We start from the raw sequence: 24,584 nt of genomic DNA, 5'->3' as shown, positions 1-24,584 counted from the left end.
CACGACCTCGAGTACATGCTCCTGGACTATATGCAAGTGTTTGGATTGTCCCCGGGATGTATCTTGTCATCTTAGTGATATTGTTCTAACATGATTGTTTCCAGATGTACAAATACAAAGATAACATGGAGATGAATTCATCTGTTAGTCATGGAGTGAGCCAGTAGGCAGTTGTGAAACCTTGTAACTTATTCCAGTGATACAAAGGACAAGAGAGTCCTATTCTAACAGTGTGAGGAATCATCCCTTCACTGCATTCCTTCAGCATTCAATAGATTCAATAGTGTTCATCAATTTGTCTGATAACCTCTTAGATAAATGAATATTTCTACTCATGGTTAGAACACAGGTGAGTAAAGCAGGTCACTGTCAGCCATATTATCAGTTACGTAGGGTGTACGGACCGAAAGGGTGTACAGACCTCAGGAAATACGGACTTTACAAGGGTCTTACAGTCCCGTACACCCTTTCAAAACACTGTGTGACAAATTTATTACCCTTAAGATCTCTTCATTTAGTATATCTTTAAAAACCACCATTCAATCTTCGATAGAATGAGACGCAAAACATTTCGCCATGATTTTTCCTGAACAGCCATAAAGGGAGATAACCTGGGATGGCTCAGTTTATCATAAAAATGATCAGATTTTTTTTTTTAAACGACAAGTGGAATACAGAAACAATTAATTTTTTTATATTTCTATTGGCCCAAACAAATAAGAAATCATGGCAACAATTTTATTACTCCGTTTATACTCTAAAATTTTGAAGCGATCAGCCGTTTAGCAGACACATTCCATATAAGGTCAAGGTTATTTGCACAACCTGTGTAGAGTGTCACGTGACAGATTTGACAGGGTGTACGGTTCGTACACCCTGGCAAATCCGCCTACATGGTTTCGTATGCATTGGCTGTTGACCAAAGAGAATTCAACAACAGTCTGTATGGCATGTGTACACACCTTGCTGTATGTCTTCACGTCATCATCCAGGTTAAATAGCCAGGCGTCATACAGGATCGCCAAGGAGTGCTCTTCTGCAGCATCAAATAGTTCCTCGTATGGAGGGTCCAGACAGCGGTATATCTCATCCCTGATTGGTCCAGAACAACCGATGTCATACATAGCACCACGAACAATATACTGGGAGTACACAGCCTGGTGATAAACAGAAACAACACCATAACACCTCATCGGCTCACACTTCAACAGTTTATTATCAACATGAAAATATTGCACCAAAGGCAAATCATAACTGAAAAATGTTCTGGTTTATTTCTATGTGATCTGTATTCTGTATCACTGGCATATCCAAGAACTAAGATAAAAGGGTGAAACTTGCAGCAAAAGGGAAGCAACTCCTGCTGGAACATGGCCATTTAGTGGCATTTACCTTAACTGTAACCATGCACATTAGAACATGTCAGCTACTACACAGCACTCATCAACTGGCCATCAACTGTCAATTCATTGCACAGGGCCGACTACATGAGCCCCTGACATAGTGCCCCTCAACCCTCTCCCTTCACCTACATGAGCTCTTGACATAGTGCCCCTCAACCCTCTCCCTTCACCTACATGAGCTCTTGACATAGTGCCCCTCAACCCTCTCCCTTCACTTACATGAGCTCTTGACATAGTGCCCCTCAACCCTCTCCCTTCACTTACATGAGCTCTTGACATAGTGCCCCTCAACCCTCTCCCTTCACTTACATGAGCTCTTGACATAGTGCCCCTCAACCCTCTCCCTTCACTTACATGAGCTCTTGACATAGTGCCCCTCAACCCTCTCCCTTCACCTACATGAGCTCCTGACATAGTGCCCCTCAACCCTCTCCCTTCACCTACATGAGCTCTTGACATAGTGCCCTCAACCCTCTCCCTTCACTTACATGAGCTCCTGACATAGTGCCCCTCAACCTCTCCCTTCACCTACATGAGCTCTTGACATAGTGCCCCTCAACCCTCTCCCTTCACTTACATGAGCTCTTGACATAGTGCCCCTCAACCCTCCCCCCTTCACCTCTACATGAGCTCTTGACATAGTGCCCCTCAACCCAACCCTCTCCTTCACTCTCCCTTCACTTACATGAGCTCCTGACATAGTGCCCCTCAACCCTCTCCCTTCACTTACATGAGCTCCTGACATAGTGCCCCTCAACCCTCTCCCTTCCCATGAGCTCACTCTTACATGAGCTCCCCCTCTGACATACATGAGCTCTTGCCCCCCTCAACCCTCTCCCTTCCCTTCATGAGCTCTTGACATGAGTGCCCCTGACTCTCCCTTCACCCCTCATGAGCTCTTGACATAGTGCCCCTCAACCCTCTCCTTCACCTACATGAGCTCTTGACATAGTGCCCTCAACCCTCTCCCTTCACTTACATGAGCTCTTGACATAGTGCCCCTCAACCCTCTCCTTCACATAGTGCCCCTCACCCTCTCCCTTCACTGAGCTCTTGACATAGTGCCCTCAACCCTCTCCCTTCACCTACATGAGCTCCTGACATAGTGCCCCTCAACCCTCTCCCTTCACCTACATGAGCTCCTGACATAGTGCCCCTCAACCCTCTCCCTTCACCTACATGAGCTCTTGACATAGTGCCCCTCAACCCTCTCCTTCACCTACATGAGCTCCTGACATGGTGCCCTCAGCCCTCTCCTTCACCTTACATGAGCTCCTGACATAGTGCCCCTCAACCCTCTCCCTTCACCTACATGAGCTCTTGACATAGTGCCCCTCAACCCTCTCCTTCACACTTACATGAGCTGACATAGTGCCCTCCCCTCAACCCTTCTCCCTCCCTTCACTCAGGCCTACATGAGCTCTTGACATGGTGCCCCCCCTCAACCCTCTCCCTTCACTTACATGACTCTTGACATAGTGCCCCTCAGCCCTCTCCTTCACTTACATGAGCCTCTCTTGACATGAGCCCCTCAACCCTCTCCCTTCACTTACATGAGCTCCTGACATAGTGCCCCTCAACCCTCTCCCTTCACCTACATGAGCTCCTGACATAGTGCCCCTCAACACTCTCCCTTCACTTACATGAGCTCTTGACATAGTGCCCCTCAACCCTCTCCCTTCACTTACATGAGCTCCTGACATAGTGCCCCTCAACCCTCTCCCTTCACCTACATGAGCTCTTGACATAGTGCCCCTCAACCCTCTCCCTTCACTTACATGAGCTCTTGACATAGTGCCCTCAACCCTCTCACTTCACTTACATGAGCTCCTGACATAGTGCCCTCAACCCTCTCCCTTCACTTACATGAGCTCCTGACATAGTGCCCTCAACACTCTCACTTCACTTACATGAGCTTTCTTCTCCAGCATGTAGTGGTCGATGACATCAGTGTAGAACAAAAGGTGGTATTCCTGCACTTCCCGCCAGAAGTTCAGCGCCGAGAGCCAAAGCTGTAACAAATGTAACAATAACACCAGCTAATAACTTAGATACTCAGTCCTAATGTATTCTGTATGTATTCCTTTATACTGTCATAGATATTGCAAGAATAATTGGAACTCTCTGTCACCACAAAATTCAGGATTTACAGTGTTAACTTTGTGTTAGATTCCAATGATTGTTGTAAGCAATGCAAGACTGTTCTCTTGGTCTTTAGATTCTGGCCTTCACTTTTCTAAACTGACTCATCAAGTCACAATATTCCGTTTCTTACCTTATTTTTACCTCTCTCAATAAATTTTCTGAAGAAGCCACCTGATGACCTCTCATGGTGCAGTGCCTGAAGTAGTGCCTCCATTCTCCGGCCACCAGTGAACTCCGACACTGTGGACATACTCTTCACAGAAGCAGCAGATGATGGCCGTGCTGGGGTGGTGGGGGACAGCATGTTGGAGGGGGACACAGGACGGGAAGTCCGTCTTGGGGACAGCAAGCTGGAGGAAGGTCGCCCTGACACAGGACGGGATGTGTGTCGCGGGGACAGACGGTCAGACATCACTGAGGCAGACTCCCAGGAATCAGAAGAATCGGACAAAGCAGACACTGGACGACTTGCTGTCGCCTTTGCAGATTTCTGTCTGGGAACAGCTGACTGAGCTCTGAAACACAGGCAACAGGTAGTTAAACATTTTCTGTTTCATATCACTTGAAAGCCAGGATTTGGGTTGTTGGCAGTAATGTTGCTAAAACTTGTGTTTTTACATTTATGATGAAATACAATTGGAACAAATAAACCCACACGCTGCAAACAGTACAATTTCTGTGCATAAAATGTTCCGACCACAAACATACAAATCTGATGACTTGTGTTTATCAATGTACATGTGTATGAAAATACACATATGGAAATCCAATGGTGGACGTCGCATGCTTCCATGACCACACGTGTTCTAACTACTAGCAATGTATAGCAAGACAGCATTGATATCAATGTCACCAAGAAAAATGGTTCAGGCTACTAATCCCATTTCACAAAGTTTACATATCCAATTGAACAAATTATTTCAACCAATCAAATTGCAGCATATGCTCTAATTGTTTTACAGTAGTAAATATTGTTTTCAGTTCGATACCTTGCAGTAGTTGCAGTCCGGACCCTGGCTGAGGTGACTCTGTCCACCTTCATTCGGGGAGACAGGAGCTCCTTGGGCTTCTTGTTGTGCGTCTTGACACTTTCCCTGTGGGAACTGACAGTGCTGGGCCGGGCATACACTCTCTTCAGCCCTACTGGTGGCGAGGTCGGGGCACTGAGGACTTCAGGCAGTACTGGAGCCAGGGCCTGCACATGGTGTCATACATAGGTGCATCAATGGCTGTCAGATAGGATGTAGGCATAGATAGAATGAACAAATACAGTCTGTGGAAGTTAGACTTACCTCTGTGATAACTGCTGTGTGTTGGGTATGAGACATACATGAGTGTGGTCTCTGAAGGATGGCTGATGTTGGTGGGTGTGATGTGAGTCTTGTGTGAGACTTACCTCTGTGATTACTGCTGTGTGTTGGGTATGAGACATACATGAGTGTGGTCTCTGAAGGATGGCTGATGTTGGTGGGTGTGATGTGAGTCTTGTGTGAGACTTACCTCTGTGATAACTGCTGTGTGTTGGTAATGAGACATACATGAGTGTGGTCTCTGAAGGATGGCTGATGTTGGTGGGTGTGATGTGAGTCTTGTGTTAGACTTACCTCTGTGATAACTGCTGTGTGTTGGGTACGTGGCACACATGAGTGTGGTCTCTGAAGGATGGCTGATGTTGGTGGGTGTGATGTGAGTCTTGTGTGAGACTTACCTCTGTGATAACTGCTGTGTGTTGGGTACGAGGCATACATGATCGTGGCCTGAGCGGCAGAATGACAGCAGTCGGGGGGTTGGGGTAGACTTCTTTCTTCCTCTTTAGAAGCTGCTGATGGTGATACAGGTAATATCTATCAGGGTTTGAGGGAGCCATCTGCTTCAGGAGGTACCGAGGGGCCCTGGATATTAAGTATGTAAATATGAAACATACAATCAAAATTGTAAGACAACCTAAAATTGGGAAACTTTATGTACTATATGGCATCAGTTACAAGAAAATATTTGAATGCCGATAAATATGTTGAGTACATACCAGTAGAGCACAAGAGGCTCTGCCACCTTGTTTTGAATTGACAACAGTCTCTCTACAGACCAGCTGGACGGTTCCACCAAACCCAGCAGAATCTTCCACTCCATGGACAGCTCATACGGAGACCCAGGGTGCTGGTACTTCTCACGCATGTTTGCCAAGTAGCTAGAGGAAAACAAAACATTGCTCAGAAATGGTTTACAAGTTTGAATATCAAAAGAATACAATATGGATCCATGGGACAGCACTTACATGAGAGTGTGCTCCTCTGACTTGATCATCCGACTCCTGTCAATGTCCACCCAGAAGTTCCAGTGCTTTTCTCCAAGAGTACCTTCAAGGAAAGCCTTAAACTGCTGGACCCCTTTCAGCTTTGTGAGATCATAAGTCCGGTGTTTGTGTTTCCTGAAGAAGGTGTCCTGTTCCTCATAGTCCTCCTCGCTGTCCAGGAGGGAATCTACATCACTCTCCTCCTTCTTCTCCTGCAGCTGGTCCAGTTCCTTCTCTGGCTCCTCCAGCTCCACCTCCTGGAGCTGAGTCGGCTCCTTTGGATTGGGCCCAATAGACAAATGGTCCAGCATATCCATTGTTATGTGGGAGTACTTCTTCCTTGGGAACATTCCCTGGATCTGAGGATCACTCTCAATACTCCTTTCATCCTCATCTATAATAGTAGCAATGCATCGTTTCAGAACTGCACCAACAATCACTGCTCCTAAGTCATCAATACTTTCCACTATGACACTCTCAAACTTTTTTTGAAGATCCTGGTCTGACTGGTTCTCTGTGTCAAGCGTTTGCTGAGCCTCCTGGTCCGTGGACAGTTCTTCGTCCCTGTCTTCCTCTGTGTCTCCCATGCCGGACTCAGTGTCAGTGGTTTCAGATCTGGGATAAGCGTACACCATTGCTCCATGTCGTGAGCCTCTCTGGTCATCCATGTTCGCCATGACACACACAGGCTCAGACGGTCGGGGAGTGTTGGGTTTGAGTGAGCTGCTGCTGAACAGCCTATTACTTGGCAAATCATCTTCAGCACTCTCCTCAGGGTAAATTCCATGTCTGGAACCAAAGTAGCCACTGCCAAATACAGAACTCTTTGATGGACTCCCAAATCCACTGTCACATCTTCGACTTAAGTCTGTCAAACCCATAACACTGACAGGTCGAGCACTGCTTGGGCGGACAGCACTCTGTGGCCGAGACATGGTAGAGAATGTTGTTTCTGTATTTTGTACCATCTGAGCCTCGGAGAACCAGGCATCGGTGTCAGTAGTGCTTGCATTGCCCATACACACATACATGTTCTTGATGAGCTCTTCCTTGGGGTCCACCTTGGGCTCATCATCGTCTTTCTTCTTGGATCGCTTGATGCGAGGTTTGTAGTCTATCTTCATAATGGCGAACGCCTTTCCGTCCTGGGAGAGTCTGGCCTGCGAGATGATGCTTGCCAAGCGGTACTCCCAGGTAGCAGTCACTCTCTAGGAAGGAGGGCAGACGCTCAGCCTTCACCCAGTGGATGCCCTGCTCCTTGTTCAGAGTCTGCAAACACAGAGAGTTACAGGCATCCAACCACAAATCTGATTTCATCAACATGGACACTACTTGTATGATAGGAATTACTACTGATATTTAGAAAACCATAACTTGCTGCCTCTTGTCAGACCTAAAAGTAAACCATTTCATCCACTATTTTCAGCTTATTTTTCTATCAGGACAAATCCTTTATTGAAATATACTTGCTTTGGAACCAGGGTAATAAAAGTTTGTGTACTCACTGTGACTGTGAATGATGTATCGATCTCCACCTTCTCCGGCCCCATTGGTTCCTCAATGGGTATGAGAGGGATGTCGATGAAGCTGTGCAGTTTGGCCACATGGTACATGCGTGGTGTACGGCGCTGTGACCGGATGGCGGCCTTGATCTGCTGGGCCAGTTCTTTCTTGGCATTGTTGACCACCTCAAACCCCCCAGTGTCCTTGTTGAAGCACAGTGGCTCAGGAAAACTCTGAAGGGAGACACACAACTTGATGAACTGGCTGACCAGTCTTGGCCAGGAATGTATAGTTCCTGGTATTGGTGTTCAGGCCACACTCACATTTTCTTTGTACTGACTTACTGACTTGGAAGAATATGTACTAAATGGTGAGGCTGGTGTCCTTCATCACAGAATATGACCCATTTTACAACAGCATTGTGTGCAAACGGAATTCTCCAAGAATGGAGGATAAGGATTGTTTAACTACTTAATACCTGCTCAGATGTTCATCTGTCTGTGTCATTGTATAGATAACCTCAGGTCGACTTTGAACTGATACCTGAGGAGTTATCCATTGTAAATCCATATAACAATATAGGGCAAACAATATACATATGAGTTGTTTTTCAAATATTATTTTCCCGAAAAACTCTGCTAACAATCACAGATCTATCATGTTCACTCTTTAGGTGTCTAAAGTTTTATGCATTAGCATTGAAACTCAGAAATTATTTTATGACAGAATAATATTAATAATTTTCCCCCTCCCTTCCTATTTATTACAAGGGTACATAGCCTGAAATGCAAGTATTTGTTTTGTCCTTCTGTTAGTTTGTTTCTACAGTTGTGTATTTAGGCTGTGGTGACTTCATGATGATTAAATCATTATGACTGTCATATTCCAATCTCTTCGCACAGAGCAGGGTAATGAGTGAGTGAGTGAGTGAGTTGAGTTTTGACCGCACTCAGAGCAGGGTAATGAATTTTATTATATTTTTGCAAATTGTGAATTGTCTTAAGGGCCAGACCAATATTCTTATATCTTGTTTTTTTATGGATTTCTTAAGTCCTTGTTTTAGGAAACCTCAGAAAACCTGAAGGCAGGAGGGGGAAAAAAATCACCAGTCAAAGTAATATTCCTTTTAAATACTAAAACTATTTTACTTTTGGCAATATGAAGTGTATATGAGGCCAAAAACAATCTAACATTTTTTTGGGTAAGTTTACATTTTTGGCCAATAAAAACATTAGGATTGTATGTTTTGAGCGGGGAAAATTAATTTTTATTTTTTTTCTTATTCTTGAAAAAATATGACCAGCGGATCTGTAAAACAAGAAATAAAATTGGTCTGGAATAAATAGAACTTGACATGTGAATGGTGAAAAGTTTCAGATTACATTGATTAATGTGAACCATTCATTATGTGTGTAGAAGTGTTGAATTTGACACAAAGGTTTACAAAATAGTATAGACAGAAACACTGTAAATAGACCATGTGTTTTACAGATGAAGTATGTCACACAGTGACAGTCACATACCTTCAAATAGACCACATATAAGGACTGTCGTGACATACATCAAAATATCAAATAGAGGCAATTTAGGCAGACATTTTCCTTTCATCATTGTAAGTGTATAAAGGACGTGGCATAAAAACCTTCAGTATATATTAAACTCAGAGTAATTCGCTGGTGACAATGATGATGGACAGCAACATCACATTCATCACAATCCCCACAAACACTCAATTATCCTATTTGCAGACAAAGATTACCTCAGTAGAAATCACATGTATGTTATCCTAGATCAGCTTTCAATATTGGTTATAGGATTACTTATGTCAATACATATATTTGAGATTCTATTTATCGCTCTCATTCATCGAGAGACGACTACTAAAAATACAAATGGCTAACATTCATAATGGAAATCTAATATCAGAGAGAATAAACAGACAGTGAGTTCAACACATGACCCCTAAACACACAAGAGTAATGGCTTTTCAATGACTAACCTTTGCCTTTTGAATATAGTTGAATGAAGCTTGGGGTAACCATAGAAGGCTAAATACATGAGGGTTGTGTTTAGAGTGAGAGATCAAGATATGGAGTGATTCAAAACCTACTGCTACCGAGTTACACAGGTAGAAATGGTAATCAAAATAGTCACCTGTGTCACAGACGAGAGATGACAGTCACAACACACACCTGTGTTACAGGGGAGAGATGGCAAACACAACATACACCTGTGTTACAGGGGAGAGATGGCAGTCACAACATACACCTATGTTACAGGGGAGAGATGGCAGTAACAACATACACCTGTGTCACAGACGAGAGATGACAGTCACAACATACACCTGTGTTACAGGAGAGAGATGGCAGACACAACACACACCTGTGTTACAGGGGAGAGATGGCAGTCACAACATACACCTGTGTTACAGGAGAGAGATGGCAGTCACAACACACACCTGTGTTACAGGAGAGAGATGGCAGTCACAGCACACACCTGTGTTACAGGAGAGAGATGGCAGTCACAGCATACACCTGTGTTACAGGGGAGAGATGGCAGACACAACATACACCTGTGTTACAGATGAGAGATGGCAGACACAACATACACCTGTGTTACAGGGGAGAGATGGCAGTCACAACACACACCTGTGTTACAGGACAGAGATGGCAGACACAACATACACCTATGTTACAGGGGAGAGATGGCAGTCACAACATACACCTGTGTTACAGGAGAGAGATGGCAGTCACAACACACACCTGTGTTACAGGAGAGAGATGGCAGTCACAGCATACACCTGTGTTACAGGAGAGAGATGGCAGTCACAACATACACCTGTGTTACAGATGAGAGATGGCAGACACAACACACACCTGTGTTACAGATGAGAGATGGCAGACACAACATACACGTGTGTTACAGGGGAGAGATGGCAGTCACAACATACACACCTGTGTTACAGGAGAGAGATGGCAGTCACAACATACACCTATGTTACAGGGGAGAGATGGCAGTCACAACACACACCTGTGTTACAGGACAGAGATGGCAGACACAACATACACCTATGTTACAGGGGAGAGATGGCAGTCACAACACACACCTGTGTTACAGGAGAGATGGCAGTCACAACACACACCTGTGTTACAGGAGAGAGATGGCAGTCACAGCATACACCTGTGTTACAGGAGAGAGATGGCAGTCACAACATACACCTGTGTTACAGATGAGAGATGGCAGACACAACACACACCTGTGTTACAGATGAGAGATGGCAGACACAACATACACGTGTGTTACAGGGGAGAGATGGCAGTCACAACATACACCTGTGTTACAGGAGAGAGATGGCAGTCACAACACACACCTATGTTACAGGGGAGAGATGGCAGTCACAACATACACCTGTGTTACAGGGGAGAGATGGCAGTCACAACACACACCTGTGTTACAGGAGAGATGGCAGTCACAACATACACCTGTGTTACAGGAGAGAGATGGCAGTCACAACACACACCTGTGTTACAGGAGAGAGATGGCAGTCACAACATACACCTATGTTACAGGGGAGAGATGGCAGTCACAACATACACCTGTGTTACAGGGGTGAGATGGCAGTCACAACACACACCTGTGTTACAGGAGAGAGATGGCAGTCACAACATACACCTATGTTACAGGGGAGAGATGGCAGTCACAACATACACCTGTGTTACAGGGGTGAGATGGCAGTCACAACACACACCTGTGTTACAGGGGAGAGATGGCAGTCACAACACACACCTGTGTTACAAGACAGAGATGGCAGACACAACACACACCTATGTTACAGGGGAGAGATGGCAGACACAACATACACGTGTGTTACAGGGGTGAGATAGCAGTCACAGCATACACCCAATGCTACATGGCCTATACTATGTAGGACGTCTATCACCCAATGCTACATGGCCTATGCTATGTAGGACTGAGACCATCCAATGCTACATGGCCTATGCTATGTAGGACTGAGATCACCCAATGCTACAGGGCCTATGCTATGTAGGACTGAGATCACCCAATGCTACAGGGCCTATCCTATGTAGGACTGAGATCACCCAATGCTACATGGCCTATGCTATGTAGGACTGAGATCACCCAATGCTACAGGGCCTATCCTATGTAGGACTGAGATCACCCAATGCTACATGGCCTATGCTATGTAGGACTGAGATCACTCAATGCTACAGGGCCTATGCTATGTAGGACTGAGATCACCCAATGCTACATGGCCTATCCTATGTAGGACTGAGATCACCCAATGCTACATGGCCTATGCTATGTAGGACTGAGATCACCCAATGCTACAGGGCCTATGCTATGTAGGACTGAGATCACCCAATGCTACAGGGCCTATGCTATGTAGGACTGAGATCACCCAATGCTACAGGGCCTATGCTATGTTGGATTGAGATCACCCAACGTGATAAAAGTAACATGAAATGAAAGGATAAGAAAGAAATATAATCAAAGAAATAACCAAGAAATGAGATAGATTAGTTTTGCAAACTGTTTATCAGGCGTATACTAAACCCTTCGTTGTTGTCCACAGACACCCAGTGCACAATGTGACATTGTTAGATATCTGACTACTTAGAACAAACACTGTCCTAGACATGCTGACATTCAGTTTAGCAGGTTGTCCACAGGACCATTATGTACTCCAGATTTACAGCTTGGTCAAAATTGCTCCTGTGTCTTGAGAGTATGTGTATAGACAAGCCACTTGTGTCATGGTATGTGTGAGATAGGTATGTGTTACTGTGAAGGTCATGTGCCCTCACCTGGAGATAAGACAGGTAATATCATGCCTACAGCACCTGACTCCCCACTGTTACACTGTAGTACATCTCTTGATTTAATTTGGATACTAAACATTCTCATATATTAAACCAAATTGCCTGAAAAACTTGCTAAAACCTTGCTATACAGCATTGCTACTTTGATACAATCAAGTGTAAGTCATACTATACGGATGTAAGAAGTGCATGCGTGTACATCTTAGTAGGCAGGTGTACATAAAACAAAACAGGTAAAATATATGTGGGGGTTATTGTGCATGTGCTAGCTGATTGGCTACTCACATTGAGGTATTATGGGGCAACAGACTGGCCTCTCCCAGTGAGAGTATATATGGTTGCTGACTGGTCTCTCCTAGTGAGAGTATATATTGTAGCTGACTGGCCACTCCCAGTGAGAGTATATATTGTAGCTGACTGGCCTCTCCAAGTGAGAGTATATATTGTAGCTGACTGGCCTCTCCCAGTGAGAGTATATATGGTTGCTGACTGGCCTCTCCCAGTGAGAGTATATATTGTAGCTGACTGGCCACTCCCAGTGAGAGTATATATTGTAGCTGACTGGCCTCTCCCAGTGAGAGTATATATTGTAGCTGACTGGCCTCTCCCAGTGAGAGTATATATTTTAGCTGACTGGCCTCTCCCAGTGAGAGTATATATGGTTGCTGACTGGCCTCTCTCCTAGTGAGAGTATATATTGTAGCTGACTGGCCACTCCCAGTGAGAGTATATATTGTAGCTGACTGGCCGCTCCCAGTGAGAGTATATATTGTTGCTGACTGGCCACTCCCAGTGAGAGTATATATTATAGCTGACTGGCCTCTCCCAGTGAGAGTATATATTGTAGCTGACTGGCCACTCCCAGTGAGAGTATATATTGTAGCTGACTGGCCTCTCCCAGTGAGAGTATATATGGTTGCTGACTGGCCACTCCCAGTGAGAGTATATATGGTTGCTGACTGGCCTCTCCCAGTGAGAGTATATATTGTAGCTGACTGGCCACTCCCAGTGAGAGTATATATGGTTGCTGACTGGCCTCTCCTAGTGAGAGTATATATTTTAGCTGACTGGCCTCTCCCAGTGAGAGTATATATTGTAGCTGACTGGCCTCTCCAAGTGAGAGTATATATTGTAGCTGACTGGCCGCTCCCAGTGAGAGTATATATTGTAGCTGACTGGCCACTCCCAGTGAGAGTATATATTGTAGCTGACTGGCTCCCAGTGAGAGTATATATTGTAGCTGACTGGCCACTCCCAGTGAGAGTATATATTGTAGCTGACTGGCCTCTCCCAGTGAGAATATATATTGTAGCTGACTGGCCTCTCCCAGTGAGAGTATATATGGTTGCTGATTGGCCACTCCCAGTGAGAGTATATATTGTAGCTGACTGGCCACTCCCAGTGAGAGTATATATTTAGCTGACTGGCCACTCCCAGTGAGAGTATATATTGTAGCTGACTGGCCACTCCCAGTGAGAGTATATATTGTAGCTGACTGGCGTCTCCCAGTGAGAGTACATATTGTAGCTGACTGGCCTCTCCCAGTGAGAGTATATATGGTTGCTGACTGGCCTCTCCCAGTGAGAGTATATATGGTTGCTGACTGGCCACTCCCAGTGAGAGTATATATTGTAGCTGACTGGCCGCTCCCAGTGAGAGTATATATTGTAGCTGACTGGCCACTCCCAGTGAGAGTATATATGGTTGCTGATTGGCCATTCCCAGTGAGAGTATATCTTGTAGCTGACTGGCCACTCCCAGTGAGAGTATATATTGTAGCTGACTGGCCGCTCCCAGTGAGAGTATATATTGTAGCTGACTGGCCACTCCCAGTGAGAGTATATATTGTAGCTGACTGGCCTCTCCCAGTGAGAATATATATTGTAGCTGACTGGCCTCTCCCAGTGAGAGTATATATGGTTGCTGATTGGCCACTCCCAGTGAGAGCATATATTGTAGCTGACTGGCCACTCCCAGTGAGAGTATATATTTTAGCTGACTGGCCACTCCCAGTGAGAGTATATATTGTAGCTGACTGGCCGCTCCCAGTGAGAGTATATATTGTAGCTGACTGGCGTCTCCCAGTGAGAGTACATATTGTAGCTGACTGGCCTCTCCCAGTGAGAGTATATATGGTTGCTGACTGGCCTCTCCCAGTGAGAGTATATATGGTTGCTGACTGGCCACTCCCAGTGAGAGTATATATTGTAGCTGACTGGCACTCCCAGTGAGAGTATATATTGTAGCTGACTGGCCACTCCCAGTGAGAGCATATGGTTGCTGATTGGCCACCCCAGTGAGAGCATATATTGTAGCTGACTGGCCACTCCCAGTGAGAGTATATATTGTAGCTGACTGGCCAGCTCCCAGTGAGAGTATATATTGTAGCTGACTGGCCACTCCCAGTGAGAGTATATATTGTAGCTGACTGGCCTCTCCCAGTGTGAGTATATATTGTAGCTGACTGGCCAGCTCCCAGTGAGAGTATATATTGTAGCTGAGTGGCCACTCCCAGTGAGAGTATATATTGTAGCTGACTGGCCTCTCCCAGTGAGAGTATATATTGTAGCTGACTGGCCTCTCCCAGTGAGAGTATATATGGTTGCTGATTGGCCGCTCCCAGTGAGAGTATATATGGTTGCTGACTGGCCTCTCCCAGTGAGAGTATATATGGTTGCTGATTGGCCACTCCCAGTGAGAGTATATATTGTAGCTGACTGGCCACTCCCAGTGAGAGTATATATTGTAGCTGACTGGCCACTCCCAGTGAGAGTATATATTGTAGCTGACTGGCCACTCCCAGTGAGAGTATATATTGTAGCTGACTGGCCTCTCCCAGTGAGAGTATATATTGTAGCTGACTGGCCTCTCCCAGTGAGAGTATATATGGTTGCTGACTGGCCAGTCCCAGTGAGAGTATATATGGTTGCTGACTGGCCTCCCAGTGAGAGTATATGGTTTGCTGACTGGCCACTCCCAGTGAGAGTATATATTGTAGCTGACTGGCATTCCCAGTGAGAGTATATATTGTAGCTGACTGGCCTCTCCCAGTGAGATTATATTGTAGCTGACTGGCCGCTCCCAGTGAGAGTATATATTGTAGCTGAGTGGCCACTCCCAGTGAGAGTATATATTGTAGCTGACTGGCCTCTCCCAGTGAGAGTATATATTGTAGCTGACTGGCCTCTCCCAGTGAGAGTATATATGGTTGCTGATTGGCCACTCCCAGTGAGAGTATATATGGTTGCTGACTGGCCTCTCCCAGTGAGAGTATATATGGTTGCTGATTGGCCACTCCCATTGAGAGTATATATTGTAGCTGACTGGCCACTCCCAGTGAGAGTATATATTGTAGCTGACTGGCCACTCCCAGTGAGAGTATATATTGTAGCTGACTGGCCACTCCCAGTGAGAGTATATATTGTAGCTGACTGGCCTCTCCCAGTGAGAGTATATATTGTAGCTGACTGGCCTCTCCCAGTGAGAGTATATATGGTTGCTGACTGGCCAGTCCCAGTGAGAGTATATATGGTTGCTGATTGGCCACTCCCAGTGAGAGTATATATGGTTGCTGACTGGCCTCCTCCAGTGAGAGTATTTATGGTTGCTGATTGGCCACTCCCAGTGAGAGTATATATTGTAGCTGACTGGCCACTCCCAGTGAGAGTATATATTGTAGCTGACTGGCCACTCCCAGTGAGAGTATATATTGTAGCTGACTGGCCGCTCCCAGTGAGAGTATATATTGTAGCTGACTGGCCTCTCCCAGTGAGAGTATATATTGTAGCTGACTGGCCTCTCCCAGTGAGAGTATATATGGTTGCTGACTGGCCAGTCCCAGTGAGAGTATATATGGTTGCTGACTGGCCTCTCCCAGTGAGAGTATATATGGTTGCTGACTGGCCACTCCCAGTGAGAGTATATATTGTAGCTGACTGGCCACTCCCAGTGAGAGTATATATTGTAGTTGACTGGCCTCTCCCAGTGAGAGTATATATGGTTGCTGATTGGCCTCTCCCAGTGAGAGTATATATTTTAGCTGATTGGCCACTCCCAGTGAGAGTATATATGGTTGCTGACTGGCCTCTCCCAGTGAGAGTATATATGGTTGCTGATTGGCCACTCCCAGTGAGAGTATATATTGTAGCTGACTGGCCACTCCCAGTGAGAGTATATATTAGCTGACTGGCCACCCCAGTGAGAGTATATATTGTAGCTGACTGGCCAGCTTCCCAGTGAGAGTATATATTGTAGCTGACTGGCCTCCCAGTGAGAGTATATATTGTAGCTGACTGGCGGCTCCCAGTGAGAGTATATATTGTAGCTGAGTGGCCACTCCCAGTGAGAGTATATATTGTAGCTGACTGGCCTCTCAGAGTGAGAGTATATATTGTAGCTGACTGGCCTCTCCCAGTGAGAGTATATATGGTTGCTGATTGGCCACTCCCAGTGAGAGTATATATGGTTGCTGACTGGCCTCTCCCAGTGAGAGATATATGGTTGCTGATTGGCCACTCCCATTGAGAGTATATATTGTAGCTGACTGGCCACCCCAGTGAGAGTATATATTGTAGCTGACTGGCCACTCCCAGTGAGAGTATATATTGTAGCTGACTGGCATTCCCAGTGAGAGTATATATTGTAGCTGACTGGCCTCTCCCAGTGAGAATATATATGGTTGCTGACTGGCCAGTCCCAGTGAGAGTATATATGGTTGCTGACTGGCCTCTCCCAGTGAGAGTATATATGGTTGCTGACTGGCCACCCCAGTGAGAGTATATATTGTAGCTGACTGGCCACCCCAGTGAGAGTATATATTGTAGTTGACTGGCCTCTCCCAGTGAGAGTATATATGGTTGCTGATTGGCCTCTCCCAGTGAGAGTATATATTGTAGCTGAGTGGCCACTCCCAGTGAGAGTATATATTTTAGCTGACTGGCCTCTCCCAGTGAGAGTATATATGGTTGCTGACTGGCCACCCCAGTGAGAGTATATATTGTAGCTGACTGGCCACTCCCAGTGAGAGTATATTAGCTGACTGGCCACTCCCAGTGAGAGTATATATGGTTGCTGATTGGCCACCCCAGTGAGAGTATATATTGTAGCTGACTGGCCACTCCCAGTGAGAGTATATATTGTAGCTGACTGGCCACTCCCAGTGAGAGTATATATGGTTGCTGATTGGCCACTCCCAGTGAGAATATATATTGTAGCTGACTGGCCTCTCCCAGTGAGAGTATATATGGTTGCTGATTGGCCACTCCCAGTGAGAGCATATATTGTAGCTGACTGGCCACTCCCAGTGAGAGTATATATTTTAGCTGACTGGCCACTCCCAGTGAGAGTATATATTGTAGCTGACTGGCGGCTCCCAGTGAGAGTATATATTGTAGCTGACTGGCGTCTCCCAGTGAGTACATATTGTAGCTGACTGGCCTCCCAGTGAGAGTATATATGGTTGCTGACTGGCCTCTCCAGTGAGAGTATATATGGTTGCTGACTGGCCACTCCCAGTGTGAGAGTATATATTGTAGCTGACTGGCCGCTCCCAGTGAGAGTATATATTGTAGCTGACTGGCCACTCCCAGTGAGAGTATATATGGTTGCTGATTGGCCATTCCCAGTGAGAGTATATCTTGTAGCTGACTGGCCACCCCAGTGAGAGTATATATTGTAGCTGACTGGCGCTCCCAGTGAGAGTATATATTGTAGCTGACTGGCCACTCCCAGTGAGAGTATATATTGTAGCTGACTGGCCTCCCCAGTGAGAATATATATTGTAGCTGACTGGCCTCTCCCAGTGAGAGTATATATGGTTGCTGATTGGCCACTCCCAGTGAGAGCATATATTGTAGCTGACTGGCCACTCCCAGTGAGAGTATATATTTTAGCTGACTGGCCACTCCCAGTGAGAGTATATATTGTAGCTGACTGGCAGCCTCCCAGTGAGAGTATATATTGTAGCTGACTGGCGTCTCCCAGTGAGAGTACATATTGTAGCTGACTGGCCTCTCCCAGTGAGAGTATATATGGTTGCTGACTGGCCTCTCCCAGTGAGAGTATATATGGTTGCTGACTGGCCACTCCCAGTGAGTATATATATTGTAGCTGACTGGCGCTCCCAGTGAGAGTATATATTGTAGCTGACTGGCCACTCCCAGTGAGAGTATATATGGTTGCTGATTGGCCACTCCCAGTGAGAGTATATATTGTAGCTGACTGGCCACTCCCAGTGAGAGTATATATTGTAGCTGACTGGCCGCTCCCAGTGAGAGTATATATTGTAGCTGACTGGCCACTCCCAGTGAGAGTATATATTGTAGCTGACTGGCCTCTCCCAGTGTGAGTATATATTGTAGCTGACTGGCATTCCCAGTGAGTATATATTGTAGCTGAGTGGCCACTCCCAGTGAGAGTATATATTGTAGCTGACTGGCCTCTCCCAGTGAGAGTATATATTGTAGCTGACTGGCCTCTCCCAGTGAGAGTATATATGGTTGCTGATTGGCGCTCCCAGTGAGAGTATATATGGTTGCTGACTGGCCTCTCCCAGTGAGAGTATATATGGTTGCTGATTGGCCACTCCCAGTGAGAGTATATATTGTAGCTGACTGGCCACTCCCAGTGAGTATATATTGTAGCTGACTGGCCACTCCCAGTGAGAGTATATTATGTAGCTGACTGGCGCTCCCAGTGAGAGTATATATTGTAGCTGACTGGCCTCTCCCAGTGAGTATATATTGTAGCTGACTGGCCTCTCCCAGTGAGAGTATATATGGTTGCTGACTGGCCAGTCCCAGTGAGAGTATATATGGTTGCTGACTGGCCTCTCCCAGTGAGAGTATATATGGTTGCTGACTGGCCACTCCCAGTGAGAGTATATATTGTAGCTGACTGGCCGCTCCCAGTGAGAGTATATATTGTAGCTGACTGGCCTCTCCCAGTGAGAGTATATATTGTAGCTGACTGGCCGCTCCCAGTGAGAGTATATATTGTAGCTGAGTGGCCACTCCCAGTGAGAGTATATATTGTAGCTGACTGGCCTCTCCCAGTGAGAGTATATATTGTAGCTGACTGGCCTCTCCCAGTGAGAGTATATATGGTTGCTGATTGGCCACTCCCAGTGAGAGTATATATGGTTGCTGACTGGCCTCCTCCCAGTGAGAGTATATATGGTTGCTGATTGGCCACCCCATTGAGTATATATTGTAGCTGACTGGCCACTCCCAGTGAGAGTATATATTGTAGCTGACTGGCCACTCCCAGTGAGAGTATATATTGTAGCTGACTGGCATCTCCCAGTGAGAGTATATATTGTAGCTGACTGGCCTCCAGTGAGAGTATATATTGTAGCTGACTGGCCTCTCCCAGTGAGTATATATGGTTGCTGACTGGCCAGTCCCAGTGAGTATATATGGTTGCTGATTGGCCACTCCCAGTGAGAGTATATATGGTTGCTGACTGGCCTCCTCCAGTGAGAGTATTTATGGTTGCTGATTGGCCACCCCAGTGAGAGTATATATTAGTGCTGACTGGCCACTCCCAGTGAGAGTATATATTGTAGCTGACTGGCCACTCCCAGTGAGAGTATATATTGTAGCTGACTGGCAGCTCCCAGTGAGAGTATATATTGTAGCTGACTGGCCTCTCCCAGTGAGAGTATATTGTAGCTGACTGGCCTCTCCCAGTGAGAGTATATATGGTTGCTGACTGGCCAGTCCCAGTGAGAGTATATATGGTTGCTGACTGGCCTCCTCAGTGAGAGTATATATGGTTGCTGACTGGCCACTCCCAGTGAGAGTATATATGTAGCTGACTGGCCACTCCCAGTGAGAGTATATATTGTAGTTGACTGGCCTCCCAGTGAGAGTATATATGGTTGCTGATTGGCCTCTCCCAGTGAGAGTATATATTTTTAGCTGATTGGCCACTCCCAGTGAGAGTATATATGGTTGCTGACTGGCCTCTCCCAGTGAGAGTATATATGGTTGCTGATTGGCCACTCCCAGTGAGAGTATATATTGTAGCTGACTGGCCACTCCCAGTGAGAGTATATATTGTAGCTGACTGGCCACTCCCAGTGAGAGTATATATTGTAGCTGACTGGCCGCTCCCAGTGAGAGTATATATTGTAGCTGACTGGCCTCTCCCAGTGAGAGTATATATTGTAGCTGACTGGCGGCTCCCAGTGAGAGTATATAATTGTAGCTGAGGTGGCCACTCCCAGTGAGAGTATATATTGTAGCTGACTGGCCTCTCCCAGTGAGAGTATATATTGTAGCTGACTGGCCTCTCCCAGTGAGAGTATATATGGTTGCTGATTGGCCACTCCCAGTGAGAGTATATATGGTTGCTGACTGGCCTCTCCCAGTGAGAGTATATATGGTTGCTGATTGGCCACTCCCATTGAGAGTATATATTGTAGCTGACTGGCCACTCCCAGTGAGAGTATATATTGTAGCTGACTGGCCACTCCCAGTGAGAGTATATATTGTAGCTGACTGGCCGCTCCCAGTGAGAGTATATATTGTAGCTGACTGGCCTCTCCCAGTGAGTATATATGGTTGCTGACTGGCCAGTCCCAGTGAGAGTATATATAGGTTGCTGACTGGCCTCTCCCAGTGAGAGTATATATGGTTGCTGACTGGCCACTCCCAGTGAGAGTATATATTGTAGCTGACTGGCCACTCCCAGTGAGAGTATATTGTGGTTGACTGGCCTCTCCCAGTGAGAGTATATATGGTTGCTGATTGGCCTCTCCCAGTGAGAGTATATATTGTAGCTGAGTGGCCACTCCCAGTGAGAGTATATATTTTAGCTGACTGGCCTCTCCCAGTGAGAGTATATATGGTTGCTGACTGGCCACTCCCAGTGAGAGTATATATTGTAGCTGACTGGCCACTCCCAGTGAGAGTATATATTGTAGCTGACTGGCCACTCCCAGTGAGAGTATATATGGTTGCTGATTGGCCACTCCCAGTGAGAGTATATATTGTAGCTGACTGGCCACTCCCAGTGAGTATATATTGTAGCTGACTGGCCACTCCCAGTGAGAGTATATATGGTTGCTGATTGGCCACTCCCAGTGAGAGTATATATTGTAGCTGACTGGCCATTACTCCCAGTGAGTATATATTGTAGCTGACTGGCCGCTCCCAGTGAGAGTATATATTGTAGCTGACTGGCCACTCCCAGTGAGAGTATATATTGTAGCTGACTGGCCTCTCCCAGTGAGAGTATATATTGTAGCTGACTGGCCGCTCCCAGTGAGAGTATATATTGTAGCTGAGTGGCCACTCCCAGTGAGAGTATATATTGTAGCTGACTGGCCTCTCCCAGTGAGAGTATATATTGTAGCTGACTGGCCTCTCCCAGTGAGAGTATATATGGTTGCTGATTGGCCACTCCCAGTGAGAGTATATATGGTTGCTGACTGGCCTCTCCTAGTGAGAGTATATATGGTTGCTGATTGGCCACTCCCAGTGAGAGTATATATTGTAGCTGACTGGCCACTCCCAGTGAGTATATATTGTAGCTGACTGGCCACTCCCAGTGAGAGTATATATTGTAGCTGACTGGCGGCTCCCAGTGAGAGTATATTGTAGCTGACTGGCCTCTCCAGTGAGAGTATATATTGTAGCTGACTGGCCTCTCCCAGTGAGAGTATATATGGTTGCTGACTGGCCAGTCCCAGTGAGAGTATATATGGTTGCTGACTGGCCTCTCCCAGTGAGTATATATGGTTGCTGACTGGCCACTCCCAGTGAGTATATATTGTAGCTGACTGGCGGCTCCCAGTGAGAGTATATATTGTAGCTGACTGGCCTCTCCCAGTGAGAGTATATATTGTAGCTGACTGGCCACTCCCAGTGAGAGTATATATTGTAGCTGACTGGCCTCTCCCAGTGAGAGTATATATTGTAGCTGACTGGCCTCTCCCAGTGAGAGTATATATGGTTGCTGACTGGCCAGTCCCAGTGAGAGTATATATGGTTGCTGACTGGCCTCTCCCAGTGAGAGTATATATGGTTGCTGACTGGCCACTCCCAGTGAGAGTATATATTGTAGCTGACTGGCGCTCCCAGTGAGTATATATTGTAGCTGACTGGCCTCTCCCAGTGAGAGTATATATTGTAGCTGACTGGCCATTCCCAGTGAGAGTATATATTGTAGCTGAGTGGCCACTCCAGTGAGAGTATATATTGTAGCTGACTGGCCTCTCCCAGTGAGAGTATATATTGTAGCTGACTGGCCTCTCCCAGTGAGAGTATATATGGTTGCTGATTGGCCACTCCCAGTGAGAGTATATATGGTTGCTGACTGGCCTCTCCCAGTGAGAGTATATATGGTTGCTGATTGGCCACTCCCATTGAGAGTATATATTGTAGCTGACTGGCCACTCCCAGTGAGAGTATATATTGTAGCTGACTGGCCACTCCCAGTGAGAGTATATATTGTTGCTGACTGGCCTCCCAGTGAGTAGTATATATGGTAGCTGACTGGCCTCTCCCAGTGAGAGTATATATTGTAGCTGACTGGCCTCTCCCAGTGAGAGTATATATGGTTGCTGACTGGCCACTCCCAGTGAGTATATATGGTTGCTGATTGGCCACTCCCAGTGAGAGTATATATGGTTGCTGACTGGCCTCCTCCAGTGAGAGTATTTATGGTTGCTGATTGGCCACTCCCAGTGAGAGTATATATTGTAGCTGACTGGCCACTCCCAGTGAGTATATATTGTAGCTGACTGGCCACTCCCAGTGAGAGTATATATTGTAGCTGACTGGCGCTCCCAGTGAGAGTATATATTGTAGCTGACTGGCCTCTCCAGTGAGAGTATATATTGTAGCTGACTGGCCTCTCCCAGTGAGAGTATATATGGTTGCTGACTGGCCTCTCCCAGTGAGAGTATATATGGTTTGCTGACTGGCCTCTCCCAGTGAGAGTATATATGGTTGCTGACTGGCCACTCCCAGTGAGTATATATTGTAGCTGACTGGCCACTCCCAGTGAGAGTATATATTGTAGTTGACTGGCCTCTCCCAGTGAGAGTATATATGGTTGCTGATTGGCCTCTCCCAGTGAGAGTATATATTGTAGCTGATTGGCCACTCCCAGTGAGAGTATATATGGTTGCTGACTGGCCTCTCCCAGTGAGAGTATATATGGTTGCTGATTGGCCACTCCCAGTGAGAGTATATATTGTAGCTGACTGGCCACTCCCAGTGAGAGTATATATTGTAGCTGACTGGCCACTCCCAGTGAGAGTATATATTGTAGCTGACTGGCCACTCCCAGTGAGAGTATATATTGTAGCTGACTGGCCTCTCCCAGTGAGAGTATATATTGTAGCTGACTGGCCGCTCCCAGTGAGAGTATATATTGTAGCTGAGTGGCCACTCCCAGTGAGAGTATATATTGTAGCTGACTGGCCTCTCCCAGTGAGAGTATATATTGTAGCTGACTGGCCTCTCCCAGTGAGAGTATATATGGTTGCTGATTGGCCACTCCCAGTGAGAGTATATATGGTTGCTGACTGGCCTCTCCCAGTGAGTATATATATGGTTGCTGATTGGCCACTCCCATTGAGAGAGCATATATTGTAGCTGACTGGCCACTCCCAGTGAGAGTATATATGTGTAGCTGACTGGCCACTCCCAGTGAGTATATATTGTAGCTGACTGGCCTCTCCCAGTGAGAGTATATATTGTAGCTGACTGGCCTCTCCCAGTGAGAGTATATATTGTAGCTGACTGGCCTCTCCCAGTGAGAGTATATATGGTTGCTGACTGGCCAGTCCCAGTGAGAGTATATATGGTTGCTGACTGGCCTCTCCCAGTGAGAGTATATATGGTTGCTGACTGGCCACTCCCAGTGAGAGTATATATTGTAGCTGACTGGCCACTCCCAGTGAGAGTATATATTGTAGTTGACTGGCCTCTCCCAGTGAGAGTATATATGGTTGCTGATTGGCCTCTCCCAGTGAGAGTATATATTGTAGCTGAGTGGCCACTCCCAGTGAGAGTATATATTGTAGCTGACTGGCCTCTCCCAGTGAGAGTATATATGGTTGCTGACTGGCCACTCCCAGTGAGAGTATATATTGTAGCTGACTGGCCTCTCCCAGTGAGAGTATATATTGTAGCTGACTGGCCACTCCCAGTGAGAGTATATATTGTAGCTGACTGGCCATTCCCAGTGAGAGTATATATTGTAGCTGACTGGCCTCTCCCAGTGAGAGTATATATGGTTGCTGATTGGCCTCTCCCAGTGAGAGTATATATTGTAGCTGAGTGGCCATAGTGAGAGTATATATTTTAGCTGACTGGCCTCTCCCAGTGAGAGCATATATGGTTGCTGACTGGCCTCTCCCAGTGAGAGTATATATTGTAGCTGACT

General features: G+C 46.2%; 1 protein-coding gene across 1 annotated transcript in view; it reads right to left on the bottom strand.

Moving 5' to 3' along the window:
• LOC124292534 (regulator of G-protein signaling 22-like) overlaps nt 1-24,584 on the bottom strand; it is a 134,752-nt gene that overhangs the window by 59,803 nt on the left and 50,365 nt on the right. The window contains 9 exon segments of the mRNA XM_046729658.1: nt 963-1,157; nt 3,314-3,415; nt 3,679-4,063; nt 4,538-4,743; nt 5,257-5,440; nt 5,575-5,736; nt 5,824-7,031; nt 7,033-7,110; nt 7,347-7,577. Coding sequence (XP_046585614.1) covers nt 963-1,157; nt 3,314-3,415; nt 3,679-4,063; nt 4,538-4,743; nt 5,257-5,440; nt 5,575-5,736; nt 5,824-7,031; nt 7,033-7,110; nt 7,347-7,577 — 2,751 coding nt within the window.

The sequence above is a fragment of the Haliotis rubra genome, unplaced genomic scaffold (assembly GCF_003918875.1).
Source record: "Haliotis rubra isolate DU_JTF1 unplaced genomic scaffold, ASM391887v1 Scf52, whole genome shotgun sequence".
NCBI lineage: Eukaryota > Metazoa > Mollusca > Gastropoda > Lepetellida > Haliotidae > Haliotis > Haliotis rubra.
Note: the sequence above shows the minus strand (reverse complement) of the source record. Positions and strands in the feature narration are given on the sequence as shown.